At 38.5% G+C, this 16,884-nt stretch overlaps 1 protein-coding gene across 2 annotated transcripts; it reads right to left on the reverse strand.

Annotated features, from left to right (window-relative positions):
• Positions 1-525: 525 nt before the first annotated feature.
• Positions 526-14,087, reverse strand: kcnip1b (Kv channel interacting protein 1 b). 2 transcript variants are annotated; one of them, XM_086012937.1, is made up of 9 exons: positions 13,947-14,087; positions 13,343-13,791; positions 4,356-4,480; positions 4,208-4,277; positions 4,068-4,138; positions 3,867-3,974; positions 2,650-2,754; positions 2,116-2,178; positions 526-1,749 (listed from the first exon to the last, which is right to left on the reverse strand). In XM_086012937.1, the coding sequence occupies exons 2-9, from the start codon at positions 13,428-13,430 to the stop codon at positions 1,702-1,704; spliced, it is 678 nt and encodes a 225-aa protein (XP_085869063.1). In that variant the 5' UTR covers positions 13,431-13,791; positions 13,947-14,087; the 3' UTR covers positions 526-1,701. The 2 variants fall into 2 exon arrangements, with proteins under 2 accessions (XP_085869063.1, XP_085869064.1); XM_086012938.1 differs by lacking the exons at positions 13,343-13,791; positions 13,947-14,087 and adding an exon at positions 7,777-7,883.
• Positions 14,088-16,884: the final 2,797 nt, after the last annotated feature.

Genomic DNA, 16,884 nt, shown 5'->3' on the forward strand with positions numbered 1-16,884 from the left:
CCTCCCATCTCACCTCCCCAGACCTCAATCTCATTGAAAACCTGTGGAGTTAATTAGAGAAGAGTGCAGAGGTTGCTGGATGATTTAGAGATATTGAGGAATGGTCAAAGATCCCTCTCTCTGTATTCACCAATCATGTGAAATGTGATAGGACAATTAGGTGTTGTTTTGTTATTAAAAGGGGGTCGTACAAAGTGTTAATATCAAGGGTGACAATAATTACAAAGGGTAATGTATACAAAATGAAAATCTTTTACTTATTTACTTAAATTCTCAGAGCTGGGCATTTTACCAAAAATTGAGCATCCGTTATTCGTCATCTGTCTGCAGTGTGGTCACTCTTCCGTCGTCCGTCATTTGCCTTTCTTTCTGTGGTGGGGGTAAATAATACCTGCCTATAGACCAGGCAGCCTCTGAATTTAAACAGGCTTTCGTCAGCGATTCCGACTGCAAACTTCTAATAGCTTCTAATCCAATTAACTCCTCAAAGGATTGAAACAAATATCTGAAATAAAACACACTGAATTTAAGAATTTACATTTTTATTTGTATGGCTTACAAATGTATTTGAGATAATAAGACAAATCCATTGCAAACCAAGACCTGAGGCTATGACGTCCCATTTATACTGTACATGAAGAAGCAAAAAGCTGCATTGCCTGCAAAAATGAAAACAACCATTATTCATATTTTAGTGCTCAATCCACTATGGTCTGTCCATTTTCAACAACAGTAGCACTTTGCCCACCTCAACAGACTACAATTGCAGGCAAGTTGAGAAATCCCCATACTTGCTCATATATTTGCATTAGCGTCTCAGATTGAGTTTTTGATGCAGGAGGCAGTGTCAATATTTGCCAGTGATGCTGGTTAAAAATGTTCCTTTCCAAAGCTGCCATTCATTTGTATAGTTTAAGCTTCACCATTGAAGGGTTTTATGCCAATGTTGGCCGTACATACGTACGTACGTAGAGGAAACATTGCTGCCATCATGTTGTTATGAGATAATTGTGCAAATGAAGATAAAATCCTCTTCCTGATACTGCAATAGCTTCATTGTAGACCTACACATTCTGTACATGATTTGCATGATCCACAATACTGTTTTTTCACTTTCAAAAGACACAAGAGCACACTAAAATCAAAGATGGGGAAAAAATACAGTATTTCAAGAGTATCATTCTTATATAGACGTTAAGACCAGCACATAAAAAAATAACATGACTCGAAAACTGACATAATATTTAAAGATCGTTTCACTTTTAAGTGAAGTTTACATTGACACACAAAAACATACAACAGATTCAACAAGCACATATACAACAAATCTGACAAATATTTGTAGATAAATCAAGATCTTTTGGAGAAGCATACATTTCAAGAGCATCTTTGGGCAACAGTAATAAATAAGCACAAGCAATTACTCATGTGATTATCTTTGAGTGGCCCGTCTGTAAAACGTAAGACAGTTTTACTCCCATGCCTTTCTCAGGGGTTACTGTGGGACACCCAAAACTCTGCAACAACAATTCCAGTCCAATTCTGCCATTCAAGTCTTTGCAGGGAACCTGTCTGTATTCAGTCCACAGCTGGCTATAACGGCAAGAGGAGAGACTGGATCCACGGCACATATGCATCCACGCACATTAATTCACACATAGCCCTCTGATTTTGAATATGTCAATGTCATCTCCTCACGCCCTACATCACATTCTCAAAAAGCTGCATGGATCTCATCATGATTTCATCCTGGCAGGAGAGAGAGAAGAAATGGCCATTGTGAAGTAATGAAATACAATACAGTCATCCACATAATTGGCATAATTGCGTCTTAATATAAGAACATATTTATTATTTGCGATAATGGATGGATGGAGGGTTGTAGTTTACACTGGTGTAAAAGTGTACTACATCATACTGAGAGGCATCAACTCCAATACCAACAACCTCAATAATACACAGTATATATACAATACATAATATAGAGTGTAAGAGTGTAAATTAAACTGAAATTTTGTGCATAGAGTAGAATTTTGGAAACAAAGCTCTTGTCATGCGACCTAATTTATGTGTGACTATAAAAGAAAAGAAAATCCCTGTTGAGAAAACACATACCTCTTGGCAGGCTATTACAAACTCCTCTAAAGTTACCACTCCATCTTTGTTTTTGTCCATTTTCTGTGGCAAAAATACATAATGCGGGTCAGTAAAGGTAAGTAAGCTTGTACAAAACTTAATAAAGTCATAATGAAAACACCTACAGTATTCACTTCAGTATTTACTATATAATAAAATAAAAACCCTGTTTGAAGTGAGAAACATTAAAAGTTATGATGGTTAACTTATGAGAAATGATTCCCACATCAAGTGTGCCTCCCGTCAGCTTCCCAGACTCACTCGGAACCTCACCTACTCGCTGCCATCTTCGTGAGTTCTTCGCATGTTCAACATTTTTGCCATTAAACACTAACTTTACTCCTTTACCACTGTCTCCTCATCGCCCTTGGGTTCTCATCTTGTATTGTTTTACCATAACAAAAGTCATGTTTTTGCTGCTCTCTAAAAGTGTTTTTTTAACGATTTGCCACTGCTGACTATAAAACTGGCCTGAATGAACTTTTCTCCTAGCAAATGAATTGCTGAACTCACCTGAAAAAAAGCATCCACGTGCTGCTGTGGCACATCTCCCTTCAACGCAGGATGAGTGTACTTGCCCATCATGTCATAAATGGCCTTCACAATCTCGGTCATTTCCTACAAAAAAGATGATGCACAAACAGACTTTGAAGCAGATGAACTGCATTTTCCCCTCTTCAGTCACTGGTAAGATGAAACGTGTATTTAATTATTTAAAATTCCACTCTAAATGTAAATAAATGGGGGGGGGGATCAATAATTTGATAATAATTATTGTCCATACATTTTTGGTGGATGCAAGTCAGAACTGTTTTTTTTTTTTTTCATTGTGAACACTTTGATCCACAACAGTTACTGCTGCCCACAGGACTCAGCACTGAGTGGCTACGTTGTTTAAACTGTATTTCTTTGACCACTACAAACGCTACAAAATTATACCTCAATGCAACTAAATAAAACAAATGCTTCCTGCAACAGTGTCCTTACACTAGACAAGAATTTCCATTAAAAAGAACCCAACAAAACTCAAAAAGACACAAAATGCACTGCAGAACCTATAGTAACTATGCTCCAAACATGCTTTCTTAATAAACACTTTAAAGGAAGTCTCTTTTACCTCTTATGTCTTCTAAAACTAACATGTCATGGGAAACAGAACACCAGACAACGGGAGAGAAAAATATGTTGGTGGCTAAAACACTGCATACGGAAATGACATGGGATTTTTGTTGGTCTTTGAATACCTAGTTAAGGATAAAGAGTAATATATAGTAGTACCTATACAAGTGACTAACCTGATCACCCCTGGAATATGGCCATGCCATATAAACCTTACACGACCTGTGTAATATTGAAGCTATCCAAGCAGTCCAGAGAAAGATGCTCAACTGACCTGGACTCAATGACATGTCATAACATATCACCCATGCACTGACCTACTATCATCCCCATCGAGATATGATAGAGGTACAAAATAAAATACCTGTCAGGACTATATAACACAGCAAGGTCACTCCGGGGAAGGAAACAGACCAACTGACAACATAAAACTCGAAAACAGATACTTTACTTTTCTCACTGAGTAGCCTTCTGAGATTGTCCATGCGGAGAAAATAGACACACTTAAGATTAGATTAGACCAGTGTTGCTAACTAATTTCAAAGATTTTTAGAAAGTTATGTAGATTGCACAGAGCCATTACGCAAAATGCAGATTGATTGAATACTCACCTCCCTGTTTATGTATCCATCTCTGTTAATATCATAAAGGTGAAACGTCCATTCAAGCTTTTCCCTCAAGGTTCCCCTCAGCAGGATAGACAAGCCCATTACAAAGTCCTGACAGCAAAAGGACAACGTGTCACTACACATCGGACAGCCAAATAACTTATCCTGTACCCCATGCGGGTGCATCTCTTTTACAGCTATTACCTTAAACTTAATGGAGCCGTTGTTAGTTGTGTCAAAAGCGTTAAAAAGGTAATGTGCGTACATACTTGCATCTGAAACAGAAGAAACAAAACCATGTGAGACGTGTTCTGGAATACATGGGTGATGACGCTAAGATTTACCTCCATGGGGAAAAAACTGTGCGTATATGTGTTTAAACGTCTCTTCGTTTACGACTCCACTTGGACATTCCTGTAGAGGAAAAGTAAGGCAACTGCTTTAAAAATATATACGGAAGCCTCTGAATTTATAGAAGTAAGATGTGATTACGTTCTTGAAACCACGATAGAGAATCTGGAGCTCCTGCTTGCAGAAGTTAGTTTGCGATTCCAGTTGTTCGAGAGCCTCTGGCCTGTGACACACTGTTGTCATCTCAAGCTCATCATCTGTTTTATCTGCAAAGCATAACATCAAGCATTTAAGGCAATCCGGGACTAACTGTTTCCATGTTATGCTTTAAAGAATTTGTAGAACCATGGAAATTGTAATACACGGTACAGATATGGCTCAGTGAACACACATTAAATCTGATTTGGCTGTAGCAGAAAATGCTCATAGAGGGGAAAAATACTATGGAGTCAAACTGCATGTACTTGACAAATTCGATTTTTCCTCCTCGGAGTTGAGGGAATTTATTAGCGGTAACAAGGTTCTCAGTGTCTGGTACTGTTGAGAAAGACGGTGGTTAATAATATAAAGACATGATGGCTCAGGCTCGCCTGTGGGCAAATGTCAGTGGATGTCTCCAGCGTCCAGGAATAACCAACATCTAGACATCCATCAGCCACATTATTCACACATAAATACATCTGCAAACATGAACAAATATCCAGGGGAAAACAACTGCATACAGTGCTGTTTTTGTGCTCTTTGTTTGTGTTTTATACACAGAGCCATGAGAGGATATTACTGTTTGGGTTGGAGCAGAATATTTTTGGCAAGTAACAATCAAAATATTGAGCAGGAAATAATTGATAGACAAGAGGTTGGTGAAAGACAAGAGGTTGGTGAAATAAACACTTTGGTCATCAAGTTGGTAGCCTTGAATTCATTTTAAGTGGTTAAATGTAATGATTGATTTCATGTATTCTCTTTACCAGCGTGTATGTGCTCACACAACCATATGATTTGAAATAAACAAAAACGAGTGAGAATTGAAATTGGCAGGTGTTGATTAGATGAGGGTGAAATAAAGAGAAGGAGTGTGAGGAAAACACATAACAGCTTGAAGGTCATGTGACAAACCCTGTACTGATGTCAGAAGCATGATGAGTTATTTCCTGTCAAACTGCCTGTAGGATATTACGTCTTGAAATAACTTCCTTTGCCAATAGTCCATATTAAAACAAAGGCAATTAGCAATCATAATCACCAGTTCCTGTGGAAAGAATCTGACTGTTCAGATTGCTCACACTCACAAGGAGCATGTGCTTGGATGAAAGGGATGGCGATAATTAGAGATGTGTTAGGTGGTGATAATGGCCCAGAGGAAACGGCATCACTTGTTAAAGACACCAGCTTGCTCTGTTTACACAAACAATGCGAGTGAGTGTTTATCTTGCCTGCTCCCACTGGTCCAGCTTTGAGTTTACATGGTTGGGTCCAGTAAGCAACACGTCTGTTGTCTTCTGACTGATACCACTTGCAAGCCATATGAAACAGGTGGTGAACCATACAAAAAAATGAAGCAATCTATTTATTTTCTAAATCCATCCATCCATTCTCTGTAGGACTTTTCCTCACTAGGGTTGCTGGTCTGCTGGAGCCTATGCCAGCTGAGTTTGGGCGAAAGGCGGGGTTCATTCAATGTAATGCTACTGCGGACTACAGCATAATCATATAAATAAATAACTATTTTTTAATACACAATGACAATCAAAACTGATCTCTATGTTATCTTTTTGTTTTTTTTTATTGATGGAAAAACAAGTTCGTAGAAGTCTCCAGGCCTGGACTATTATCAAATGTGAGAAATCTTTAGAAAAAAATATTATGAGGGTCAAGTTATGGCAGTCTTTGTAGCCAAAGCGATGTCAAACTTTAAAGTAACTTCAGAAAAGCTGACTTACTGTTAGGTTTAGCATATGGCTCCAACAGACCTTTTCTGTAGGTTTAGGCCTTTTACAAATACCACCAAATGTTTGTAGATCTAGGTGGAACGCACAACCAGGGCTGCTTTTTTAAACATTTCTAGGGGGCGGAACCAAACCACTTTTGTACCATGAAATAATAAAATATTGATGATTTTGCCTGATGTATGCTCAAAGTTTCATGAGTTTTCGTGCATATTTAGACCCTCAGGTTCAGCATTGTTTTATTGGCGAACTGTGCGTTGCCACGGCAACAGCTGGAGCCTATGCCATCTGAGTTTGGGCAAGAGGCGAGGTACACCCTGACCCTAACTCTAACCCTGTGATCTCGTTAAAAGTGGTGTAGAACTGCACTGCATTAATATTGATGATTATGTTGTTCTCCAAAGTACAGTACGCATACAACATAATCATATAAATGTACTGTATATATATATATATATATATATATATATATATATATATATATATGGTTATATATACATATATATATATGTATATATATATATTTGTATGTATATATTTGTGTGTATATATATATACATTTATATATATATATATATATTTGTATGTATATATTTGTGTGTATATATATATATACATTTATATATATATATATATATATATATATATATATATATATATATATATATATATATATATATATTTACTATACAATGACAATCATAATTGATCCCTATGTTATCTTTTGTTTTGTTTTTCCATTGATTTTGACTTTGTTATTGCTTCCATGGCTTGTAGGAATACAGTACAACTTTATTTTTCTTAGATATTTTTTCAAATGCATATTTCACACTAAACTCCCTGAGTGACATTCCATCTCTTCAGTGTCAACAAATTGACTGCATGTGTCGGACTCTAATCTGTCAGTGTGCATCTTCATATTTCTCTTGTATACTGCTACAAATGTATCATTCACCCTGATACCTGACATATTATTGTTCACTCACTTATGCCCCTTCAACCCAGTCTCCATGACAACAGGCTTCTCATGCATGAGGCTCGGGAGAGAGGTATGACATGTGAGCTGGGTGTTAATTCACATGCAACGCTTGTTTCTCTCTTCCGTTACCTTTTAAGCACCCACGCGTGCACGTGTCCCCCGTGCACGTATCATTAAAGAGTCAATGACAGTGATTTTGCTCGCTACTTATCTACAAGGACAGCCTACTTGATGGCGCACTATAATCTCTCCATCATAACAACGGCGCATGAGATATGACTCTCGTTACAGTACCAGCTAGGGTGGCTCGTATTGAAACGTCATCATTTTATTCTATTCTTTTCGTTTGAATGAACGTGTTCTGCTTTTCCCGTCCAAGGAAGAGGGTGCGATTAGCAGATCTACTATGTAAATGTATTTGATTAATTATCACCTCATACAGTAAATCTACAAAATACAATTGCTGCTTTTTTTTTTTTTTTTTTTGTATTTTCAGTCCTTTTCAAACAGAAATAGAGTACACACACAGTTGTACACACTGTTCCGTAAGCACATGTTGCACTTGCGCAGCAAAAACCACAGCGTGATTTCCATAAATTTCCCCCTCTCAATTCTGGTTTGTCTAATGTTGACATACCTCTTGTCGGTCTTCTTTGCTTGGTTTGCATGGTCAAAGTTCCCACCACTGCACCCATGTTGTCACCGTGACAACCAGCCTGGCCAATCAGTCCAGATTGTAGTAGTCCTTTTAATTGTTCCCCCACCCGCCCACCCAACAATGTCAGTCCGTGGCTCCCTTTTTATCTCCTTTCACAGCTGTGGATCTTGGAGGGGATTTCCTCTTTTTCAGCTTTCACTGACCCTCCTTGGAGTGATGATTCTCTTGGATTTCTGAGCTCATTCTCAAAGCCACACATGAGCTGCTCCTGCCTTCCAGCGCCACTCCCTCTTTTCTGTGGATCCCTCCACTCATCTGTCAGTCTGTCCCCCCTCTTTCCAGTGCCCTGCCTCCTCCTCATGGATTCATGTTGTTGTGGCGTGCTGCTAAACTGATGCAGTGCTCACTAAGGGCAAGTGAATGGCTGCAGGTGAAGGACAGCTGAGGCTGACACATGTTTGTATGTATGTGGCGGGTGCAAGTCATTATCAACTCTGTTACCGCATCCTAATGCGTGCAAGAGAATAACTGCGGACACCGTCAGCCAGTTCATTTTGATTCAAATAAATGTTTTTGTTTTAATGCTGAATGTTGTTGCTCAGAGGATTAGAGGGCTATCAATAATATGCATGTTACACATCATTCTTTTAATTAATATGTCAACTGCTTTGAAGCAAAGGGAGCTGTGACTGATCCTGATTTTCTATAACCCATCCATTTTTTATACGGCCTATCCTCATATTGATTGTGGGGGCCTTAAGCTTTACTGATCTGACTCTGGGTGAGAAGCATTTTGCATCCTTGATAGGTTGCGATTCAATCAAAGTTTTTTCCGACTAAAGCAGCCACTACTAGAAGTTTCCTACATATGTAGACAAAAATAATGACTTAAATGTACACACACAGTATAGCCCATATGTCTTGGTTGATTAAGCTAAAATTGCTACCAGCCACACCAAATAGGTTTGTCTGCACGATCTAATGAGCTCCAATAAAAGAGCTTTTAAAAAAACGATGCCTTCATGGTCAGATTCCTTTATTTTTTCAATTGTAGGTGTTGGATGTGTAGTGTGAAGGTAATTTTCAATATTGGCGTGACTAAACACCATAATAAACCCTCTCTTTACCATCCCTTTTACTATACTTGCGTGGGAGTGAACGACAGCTTCGGAAAACCTCCCTTGGTTTTTAAAAAATTCATGCAGACATATTTTTTCCTTCAATGCTTTTATAGTTTTTTTCTATTTCTTGAAAAGTATGCATTGCCCTTCCTTTTGAGGCTTGAAAAGAGCAAATTGTCACCATGTGAAAAGACTACAAAGTGATCTCATTTTCTTGTAGTTCTTCAAACCTTGACACATGTTTATTTGAGGGATGCAAAACGCAAAGTGTCGCCACCGTGGGGTTCTATGGGTGCGTGTGGTTAGCTGAAGGCCCCCCAGCAACAGAAAACAGACCCGAGATAAGAATCACATCCATTGTGTTTGCACGACATGTTTTTTTTCTACGTTTTTATAGCTTATGTCTTTCGCTCTAGGGGGGAAATCAAGTTCTGCATTCACAAGACTAGCACAGACCTGTGCAATTCCCTTGACAGATGTTTGCCATCTCCAACTGCATTACACCCTGCACAGGGATGTGCCAAGGTTGCTGCACTGCAGTCTATAACTTCATTATCTTTTCATTAGCTTCTCAACAGCTCATGAGCTGCAACACGGCACCAACACACAGGCGACCTCTTCACTACTTCACTCACCCCAACCCTTCTTCATAAGCATTAGATAGATGAAGCAGGATTGTACATAAGAGGACAAGTAGGTCAACACTGCATCAAGTATCAACTGTGGCAATGAGAATATTGGATGATTATTTCCTATGTGTTATTTTCATTATATTTGTATAATATTTTCTACTGGGCATGCATTATTCTGTGTGTTTGTGTGTGTGTTTGTATTCATCATGTTTTGGCAGCATTGATCTGTTTCCACTGTCACCCATGGGGACCTTTTGCGGTGTGGAGACGTGCTTTTTGGGCAGCGAACTGAGGTCGTGGGGACATTTGTATGTGTTGGCATAATGAAAACAAGTGTTGATTTTGAAAATCTGTGCCATTTCAAAGACCCAATTCATTGTTTTGGAACAACTACTACTACTACTTTCAAAGACCTTTTACAAGGAAGGTCTTGTGGTGACGTGAGTGTGGAAGTTGCCAGGAAAAGCTGAATGAGTTGATTTTTGCTATTGTGCCGAGGAACATCAGACAGCAAATTTCTTGCTCAAAGCCCTCCTACCAAAATTTGGATGGAGGTGTCAAAGGTGTGCCTCAATTGGATGATTCTCTTCAACCGGTGACAGGAGGGTGACGTTATAGCCATGACCTTTTTGCAACAAGAGATATTGCTGGTCCCCACACAGATGTGGTCATGACAGGACATAACTCCCCAAGGTCATCAAGGTTTTTATAGCACACGAAGAAGGACGATCAGCAGTTGAAGGCCAGATGTTTTTTCTTGGTTACATTACCAAGCTGTACTTTGTTTTCACAGAATAGGTTATTGACATAAGTGATGAAAAATACGATATCATGGTGCATATTGCAGAGGAGTCAAGGAATGTCGAATCCAATGTTGGAGTGACCATTGCCAGGGTGATAAAACACAAGGCAACTGATGGTGATGGAGCTACTGCTGGCAACCCACATCCCAGCACCACACAAGTGGAAAACACAGTGGGGCCACGGAGAATCGAAGGCACGGAAAAAGCACGAGTCACTACATCACCTCTTGCATTTTAGAAGCAAATCATGACACGTGAGAAGTGTTTAATGGCTGAACCAGAAGCTCTTATGGTCCGAGAATGGAAAAATGTTAAATTCTGTTTACAGGTGTGTTATGGCCAGAAAAAAGGCTATCTCTATAGCATGAAATGAAGTCAATAAAAGTTCTATTGAAAGAAAGCTCAAACGAAAGCTTGTGGCAAAAATGTCCTTGAACAGAGGCCTGTGCATGGACTTCCCCCACCCCATCACACCAAAGTGAAGGAAAAAAAACAATAAAAAAGAGAAAAAAATATATTAGTAATGAATAAAGAGAAAGGAAAACCCTGCAGTGCTCCACCAATGATAAAATGGCCACTTTATTAGTGGTTTAATTTACACCAGGGGTTCGTATGGCAATTACACGGTTCATGCCGGCCAAGGCAGTAGGCAAAGTAATCCTTGAAAAGAGGCTGGGGCTTGGTAATGATCAGAGCTCAGAGTAATGCGCCCCAAGCGGCATTAATACGTGGCCCCTAAAGTATAGGGGGAAATGCACTTACTATCCTTATATGCCAGAGAGTATGGAGAGCTCCTACAGAACTTCTGGGTACCCATGTGTGCATTTGTGCCAGATTGCACCTTATTCTTACTTTGTTTAGCTACTAGAATATTAGAAATATGATTTAAATGATTCTGTCGCTGAAAACTACAAACAATACAGTATACATATCTGAAAATGCACCGTATTTGACAATTAGTAGACTTTGCTGAATTCTTAAAGGGTGCAATTGAAACATTTTTCAATCTTTTGAATATACCAGAAAAGCCATGACAACATGGGTGGGCCTATAACACTCTTATGTAATTAAAGACTCAATTATTTTGTGAACTCAGTTCAAACCCAAGCAATGAAACGTTTTCCATTTTACTGGTACAAGTAAAGCTGTGGCGTTACTCTACTGTTTAAACAGGCGGTGGCAGCAGAGCACCACTTTATATTGAGTGGTGTGTATACACTTCATTAAGATATAATACTGTACTGTAATAGGCCTACTGTGCTGCAGCTGAAGGCAATTTAGATATTTCAAACGGTTCACAGTATGATGCAGTGCCGTTTTACTCTACTGCAGAACTACAAAATAAAAATGATCATTGTAAAGGAGTATGCCTCACTGTGGAGATGTAGTTTAAGCTGTGGCAGTATTGTAAGAGTAGCAATAAGGCTACATGCAACAAATCCAAATGAACATTTCAGAAAAAGCAAAGTGGATACAGAGTGTTGCAAAGAATGCTGGAGAGTGAGAAAGGCAAAGATAAAAATACATCTCGAAGGCAGTTACATAAAAGTAAGCCGAGAGGTGATGTAAAAAATTAAAAGCTGTGAGCCACTGCTCCAGTTCACTGCCTTCACAACCAGAGCCAGAAAAAAAAAAAGAGAATAAAATGATAAAGGGTACGATACAGACTTTCAAATAACCTTAGGCGTAGTAGGCCTTGTGAAAAAAACACCGGCCAATGAGTTGCTTTTTAAATTATTTTTTTTTTACAGCTTTCATTTTGAGTGATGTATATTTAGTGTCCTACACAAAACTATTTAATCACCAGAGATTTGATAATAACCAAAACAATAAATGTAATAAGCATGTCTTCTAGTGCTACGATTCTGTCACCTGGCATATTTCTTCCTAACTAATCCACATTTACGGAAACATCTTTTTAGTGTGTTTCAGCACAGTATTGTTCACCGTGTTCGAGGAGTGTGATGCTAGTGCATGACTCACCATTGTTAGACTTCATTATTGTGGGGTTTGCACATGCACACTTGAGCTCATAGCCATAATGCTCTTGTTATTAAAGAGGGTCTGTTACAAAACACAAGCAGTCAGGTATAGGTTTTCCAAACTTGTGGTCTAAATTTCTCGGGAATGGATTAAAAACGGTGTCACTTGCTTATGGATGGTGGGTTATATGGTATACAGGCCAGGTACGGCAATCCTATAAATTCAATTCCAAGTCTGCGTGCAAAAGATATCACTATACTTCAAGTCTACAGAATGATATAACTGTCATTTAAATAGCATGTTTACATAATATAATGTATTAAATGCAACAATTTCAAAGCTTCATTGCTGCCCGCTCCTAAAGGGAACAACACTGAAACAGGAGTGTAAAATGGGGATGAGGCTTTCAGGGTCATGAAGTATCAGTGAGACAGTCTCCCTCAGCCCAGCTCTTTTTTAGCCGTGAATGTTTAAATGATGAAGATGAATATGGATGCTGCTACATTTGCAAGTGGAGCATTTTAAAGGTGACTAAGCCGAGTTTCATGGTTCACGTCACTGCATGCTCAGTATGTGGAAGGGCCCAAGGGGGGAAAAAAAGAAATAATGAAATGAACTCAATGTTGTGGGAGATGAGTCTTTACATTTTATAGTATGCCTGACATGTTTGCGTGTGTGAAGATACATTTGTGTTGGCAATGTATCCATGTTTTCCTCCATGCATATTCTAGCATAGAAATGCAGAGGCTTGCACTAAAAGATGATCATGGGTGAATTGTCCAAAGATGGAACAGAATCACAGACAAAAAAAACAAACATTGGACATTTGGATAAAGTCCACAATACAATATAAAACTCTCGTGAAGTTTTTAGTTGTTTTTTAACACTGGAACAACAGGTTCTGACACATTCTGATAAAGTTTCTGGGGATTAATGCGTATTTAATCAAGTTCCAAAGTTTTACATTTCAGTGTTGCATAATTGTGTCCAATAAAGAGTGAAGTACCTTTTGTAAGGCTTCCTGAAAGCAATCTTTGAACAGACTGGATCAACTTAAGCACCCCCTGTCGACAGCGGGTGGTGCAGCCAGCCATCCTTGGATAGAAGCACAAACAGATGGGCTTGAGGATTGCCTGGAAAAAATCCGCTTCCTCCACCGTACCTCAAAAAATGGATTTGGGCTGGCACAGTCTTTTTAGTAGATAATACTTCAGGGTGTGCACTTGAGAGAAATCTACTTCTGTAGTTGTTACAGTCCACTCCAAAGTGGTTGACTGAAAAGGATTATTGTCATTCGAAGTTCAAGGAGAAATTATTACTGTTTCTGTGTAAATTCAACACTTGCAAATGTCTTCATGCAGTTGCAATGCTTTTTCTTTTGAAGTTCCATCTATGAAGTCCACTGTGCCCCCAAAAAACTGTGGTCACGTTGTGGAGAAATGTGAGAAGACAAAACTGGAAGAAAAAAAAACAAAAATCTCGAATTCGCTCAGAAGTAATGATGAAAATTGACTTTAATATCCCTGCCAGCTCATGTGACTGAGTTTAGAAAAGTTAAACCTTTCAGGCAGTTCTGCTCTAAAGAGAAAAAAAACATATGTTATACTCACATTCTTCTAGTTTTATCACTAGTTTTCTCTCTTGAGGTGCCCGTTTATATCCAGGCTATTGGAACTGTATTGTGGTGATAGGAGCAGGCTCGATGGACTTCTGTGGAAGATCCCTCCTCTGGTGCATGTAACGGTTTCGGACTTGAGAGTGCCAACAGCACTTAACCGCCCACTCTACCTCAACATGCTCCCTCCTCCTCTCTTACATCTGAACTCCCTCCCTCCATGTGGTCAAATCCGGTCTTTAAGGTCTGTTTTCATAATATCCAGTATCCAGGCTACATATGAGCAAGGTAATGTTGATCACCGTGGCTTGATAGTTGAATTATTTTCAGCAAAAATCCCTTTATAACCAGCAAAAATAACACCTTTGACAAGATCATAGAAATAGAATACGAACAATATAAATCAAACTCTGAAATATTCCATGTTCAAATATTACGAGCCCTGTATGGTGGCAATGAACTCAACTCAACTCACTTTGCAATAAGCAGCACTTTGGCAAATAGTAAACAATTATAAAAAAAAAAAAGAGGCTTCAAGCTATTTATTGCTACTCCAAGTTGAATTTTACTGGCAAACTAATAATGAAACAAAGATAATTATACCTTGTGTTTTTAAAACAACCACCAAGCTTATAGCATTTCAGTCCGCAATCTTAATGTTAATCCTAAATAATATCCATGCGGCGATGCTAAAACATTTAAGTAACATATTGAACACAAACTGTGCAGCAGCACATAAGATGGACAATACAATGCAATCATGAACTTTGGAAGGACTGAGCCAAGATCCTGTGGGACTTCATTATTCAAAATGATCATTCGGTGCAGGCCAATCATGCTCACGTCCTGGTGATTGACAATATAACTCAAAAAGTTAGTGCAATCAATGTATCAAATACAAAAGGCATCGACACCCAAAATTGGAAATAAACCAAGACCTGAAAGAAGCCCTAGAAAAGATGGAGAAAATGTCAACCGTGTTCAATTAAACTGAGCATTTATGAAAACAACATTTTTGATGGAGCTTTTCTCTTTTATCGAAAGCCATTTAATTGTGTAAGTGTATCTAAAGTTGCGACTGGTGAAGCGCTATATTCAAGTGAGCACAAACACAGTCTGTTCTAACAGGGAGAGATTCCAAAACTGTTTATGTAATCTTGCAGGTTAAATGTGGAGATAGGAGAGAGCTGTTCTCGCTCTCCAATCAAGTGACAAATCTCGGGGGGGGGGGGGAGATAGATGCAAAACTCGCCTCTCGCCTCTTCATACTACAAATCGTTGTCTTTTTAGTGTTAGATTGTGGTGAATTTATTTAGAGGATAATGTCAGTCCCAGAGTCCCCCCTGGATGAGTCATTGGGATAGGACGGGCAGAAATGAAAGAACTTCTCAACACAGCCTTCTTTGGTTGGAGAAGTCGATTTACTGAGTTCAAGCTAGTGTCAAGACAGAATATATATGTATATATATATATATATATATATATTCGTTTTTCATTACACATATCAAGAAGAAATCTGTATCATCATTGACAATTGCTGTCAAGTGTGCTTAGCTTGGGCTCTACAAGCACAAAAGTTGTCTTTATTCAAACACAAGGTCGCAGTATTTAAACTCCCCTTTTGCAACCAAAATAGCTGTAGAGAAATTAAAACATTTTTTTTTCCTCTCCCTCACCACCTACACAAATACACCTACTGTAAATGGTTGCATAATGTGTTGACATTATTTATTTCCCTTTTAGTCTTTGTGCAAGAGAATGTTTGCCAATTAGCACTGTGTGTGAACAAAATAATAATGACAAAAAAATCTTGTCTTGAAAACATGTTCGGAACTGTGTTGAAAATAGTGGTTTTGCAAAAGCATTCAATTGTGGATTGATGTGACTAACTTCCTCAGCTGTTACTGCCATCTAGTGCACAGATAGATATACACTATACTGTACTTTGTACTTCTTAATGTGGCTTATTTGTATCCAGTAGAATGAAATATTCACAATTATTAACATTAAATAGGAATCTTGCGGTGTGCCGTAGCAACCAGTGTTTGAGAGATTAACTATTTATCAGCCTAACTTTATATTTGTGGTCATTTTGTGAGGACACAATCATCAAAGCCGTTGTTTATTTAATAATAGGTATAACTTTATTCCGGACCAGAAAATATACTGTATATTATGTAGTATGCACTGTTATTACAATAAAATGTAATCATAAGCAGCTAGCGAGGTATGAGAGCTGAATATTTGATGATTCAGTTACTTTCTGTGGTGACGAATAAATAATGAAATTGTTAACTACGGTACTTCAAATCTGCAGTTAATCGCTTCAGTCATTCATACTCTCTTTCTGAAGTCAAGCACTTGAATACCAAACACTAAAAACAACTTGTTGGTCACTCATTCACCTTCACTGGCAGAGTTGAGGAGAGAAGAGATCAAAGTTGCAAACTTTGTACTGCTCATGTCTCCAAGTAGCCTGCTTGGGAAACAAATACAGTTATCAATTATTTCCTGTTGTTTTGGCTGTTGCTGCGGTGTCTTCAATGGACGTGTTGCTTTTGGAATTTAGAATACGACCATCACTGTGAATTTTACTCACGAATCAGCCCTTTTGTATAATGCTTTGAGCTCAAGTCCCAAATCAAAAATTGTGCTCCTCCTGGGAGAATTCGAACATACAATAAATAGACAACGTATTATCATTAACTTTGAGATATAGATACAATTAGCTGGTTAGAGACAGCATCGCGGTTGGTTCACTTGCCTGACTTGCTTGGAGGCAGGGTGGGTTCAATTCGCATTCAGTGAAGGTGTGAATGTGAGTATGAATGGGTGTCTGTTTCTCAATTTGCCTTGTGATTGTTATATACGTTTATTGAAGTTCATCAACTCAGTTTCTTTAACTGTGTCATCAGACAGGGTTAGAGTTAGGG

Source organism: Filicampus tigris, chromosome 17 (assembly GCF_054856515.1).
Source record: "Filicampus tigris isolate MCC_2025a chromosome 17, RoL_Ftig_1.0, whole genome shotgun sequence".
NCBI classification, from domain to species: Eukaryota; Metazoa; Chordata; class Actinopteri; order Syngnathiformes; family Syngnathidae; genus Filicampus; species Filicampus tigris.

Excerpts from the sequence above, each read along its gene's own strand:
- kcnip1b (XM_086012937.1), bottom strand. The coding sequence starts at position 13,430 with ATGGCTGGCTGCACCACCCGCTGTCGACAGGGGGTGCTTAAGTTGATC. Across the intron at positions 4,481-13,342 it reads TTCAGGAAGCCTTACAAAAG|ATAAAACAGATGATGAGCTT; the intron begins GTACTTCACTCT and ends TATGCTTTGCAG. Across the intron at positions 4,278-4,355 it reads TCTATCGTGGTTTCAAGAAC|GAATGTCCAAGTGGAGTCGT; the intron begins GTAATCACATCT and ends TTTCCTCTACAG.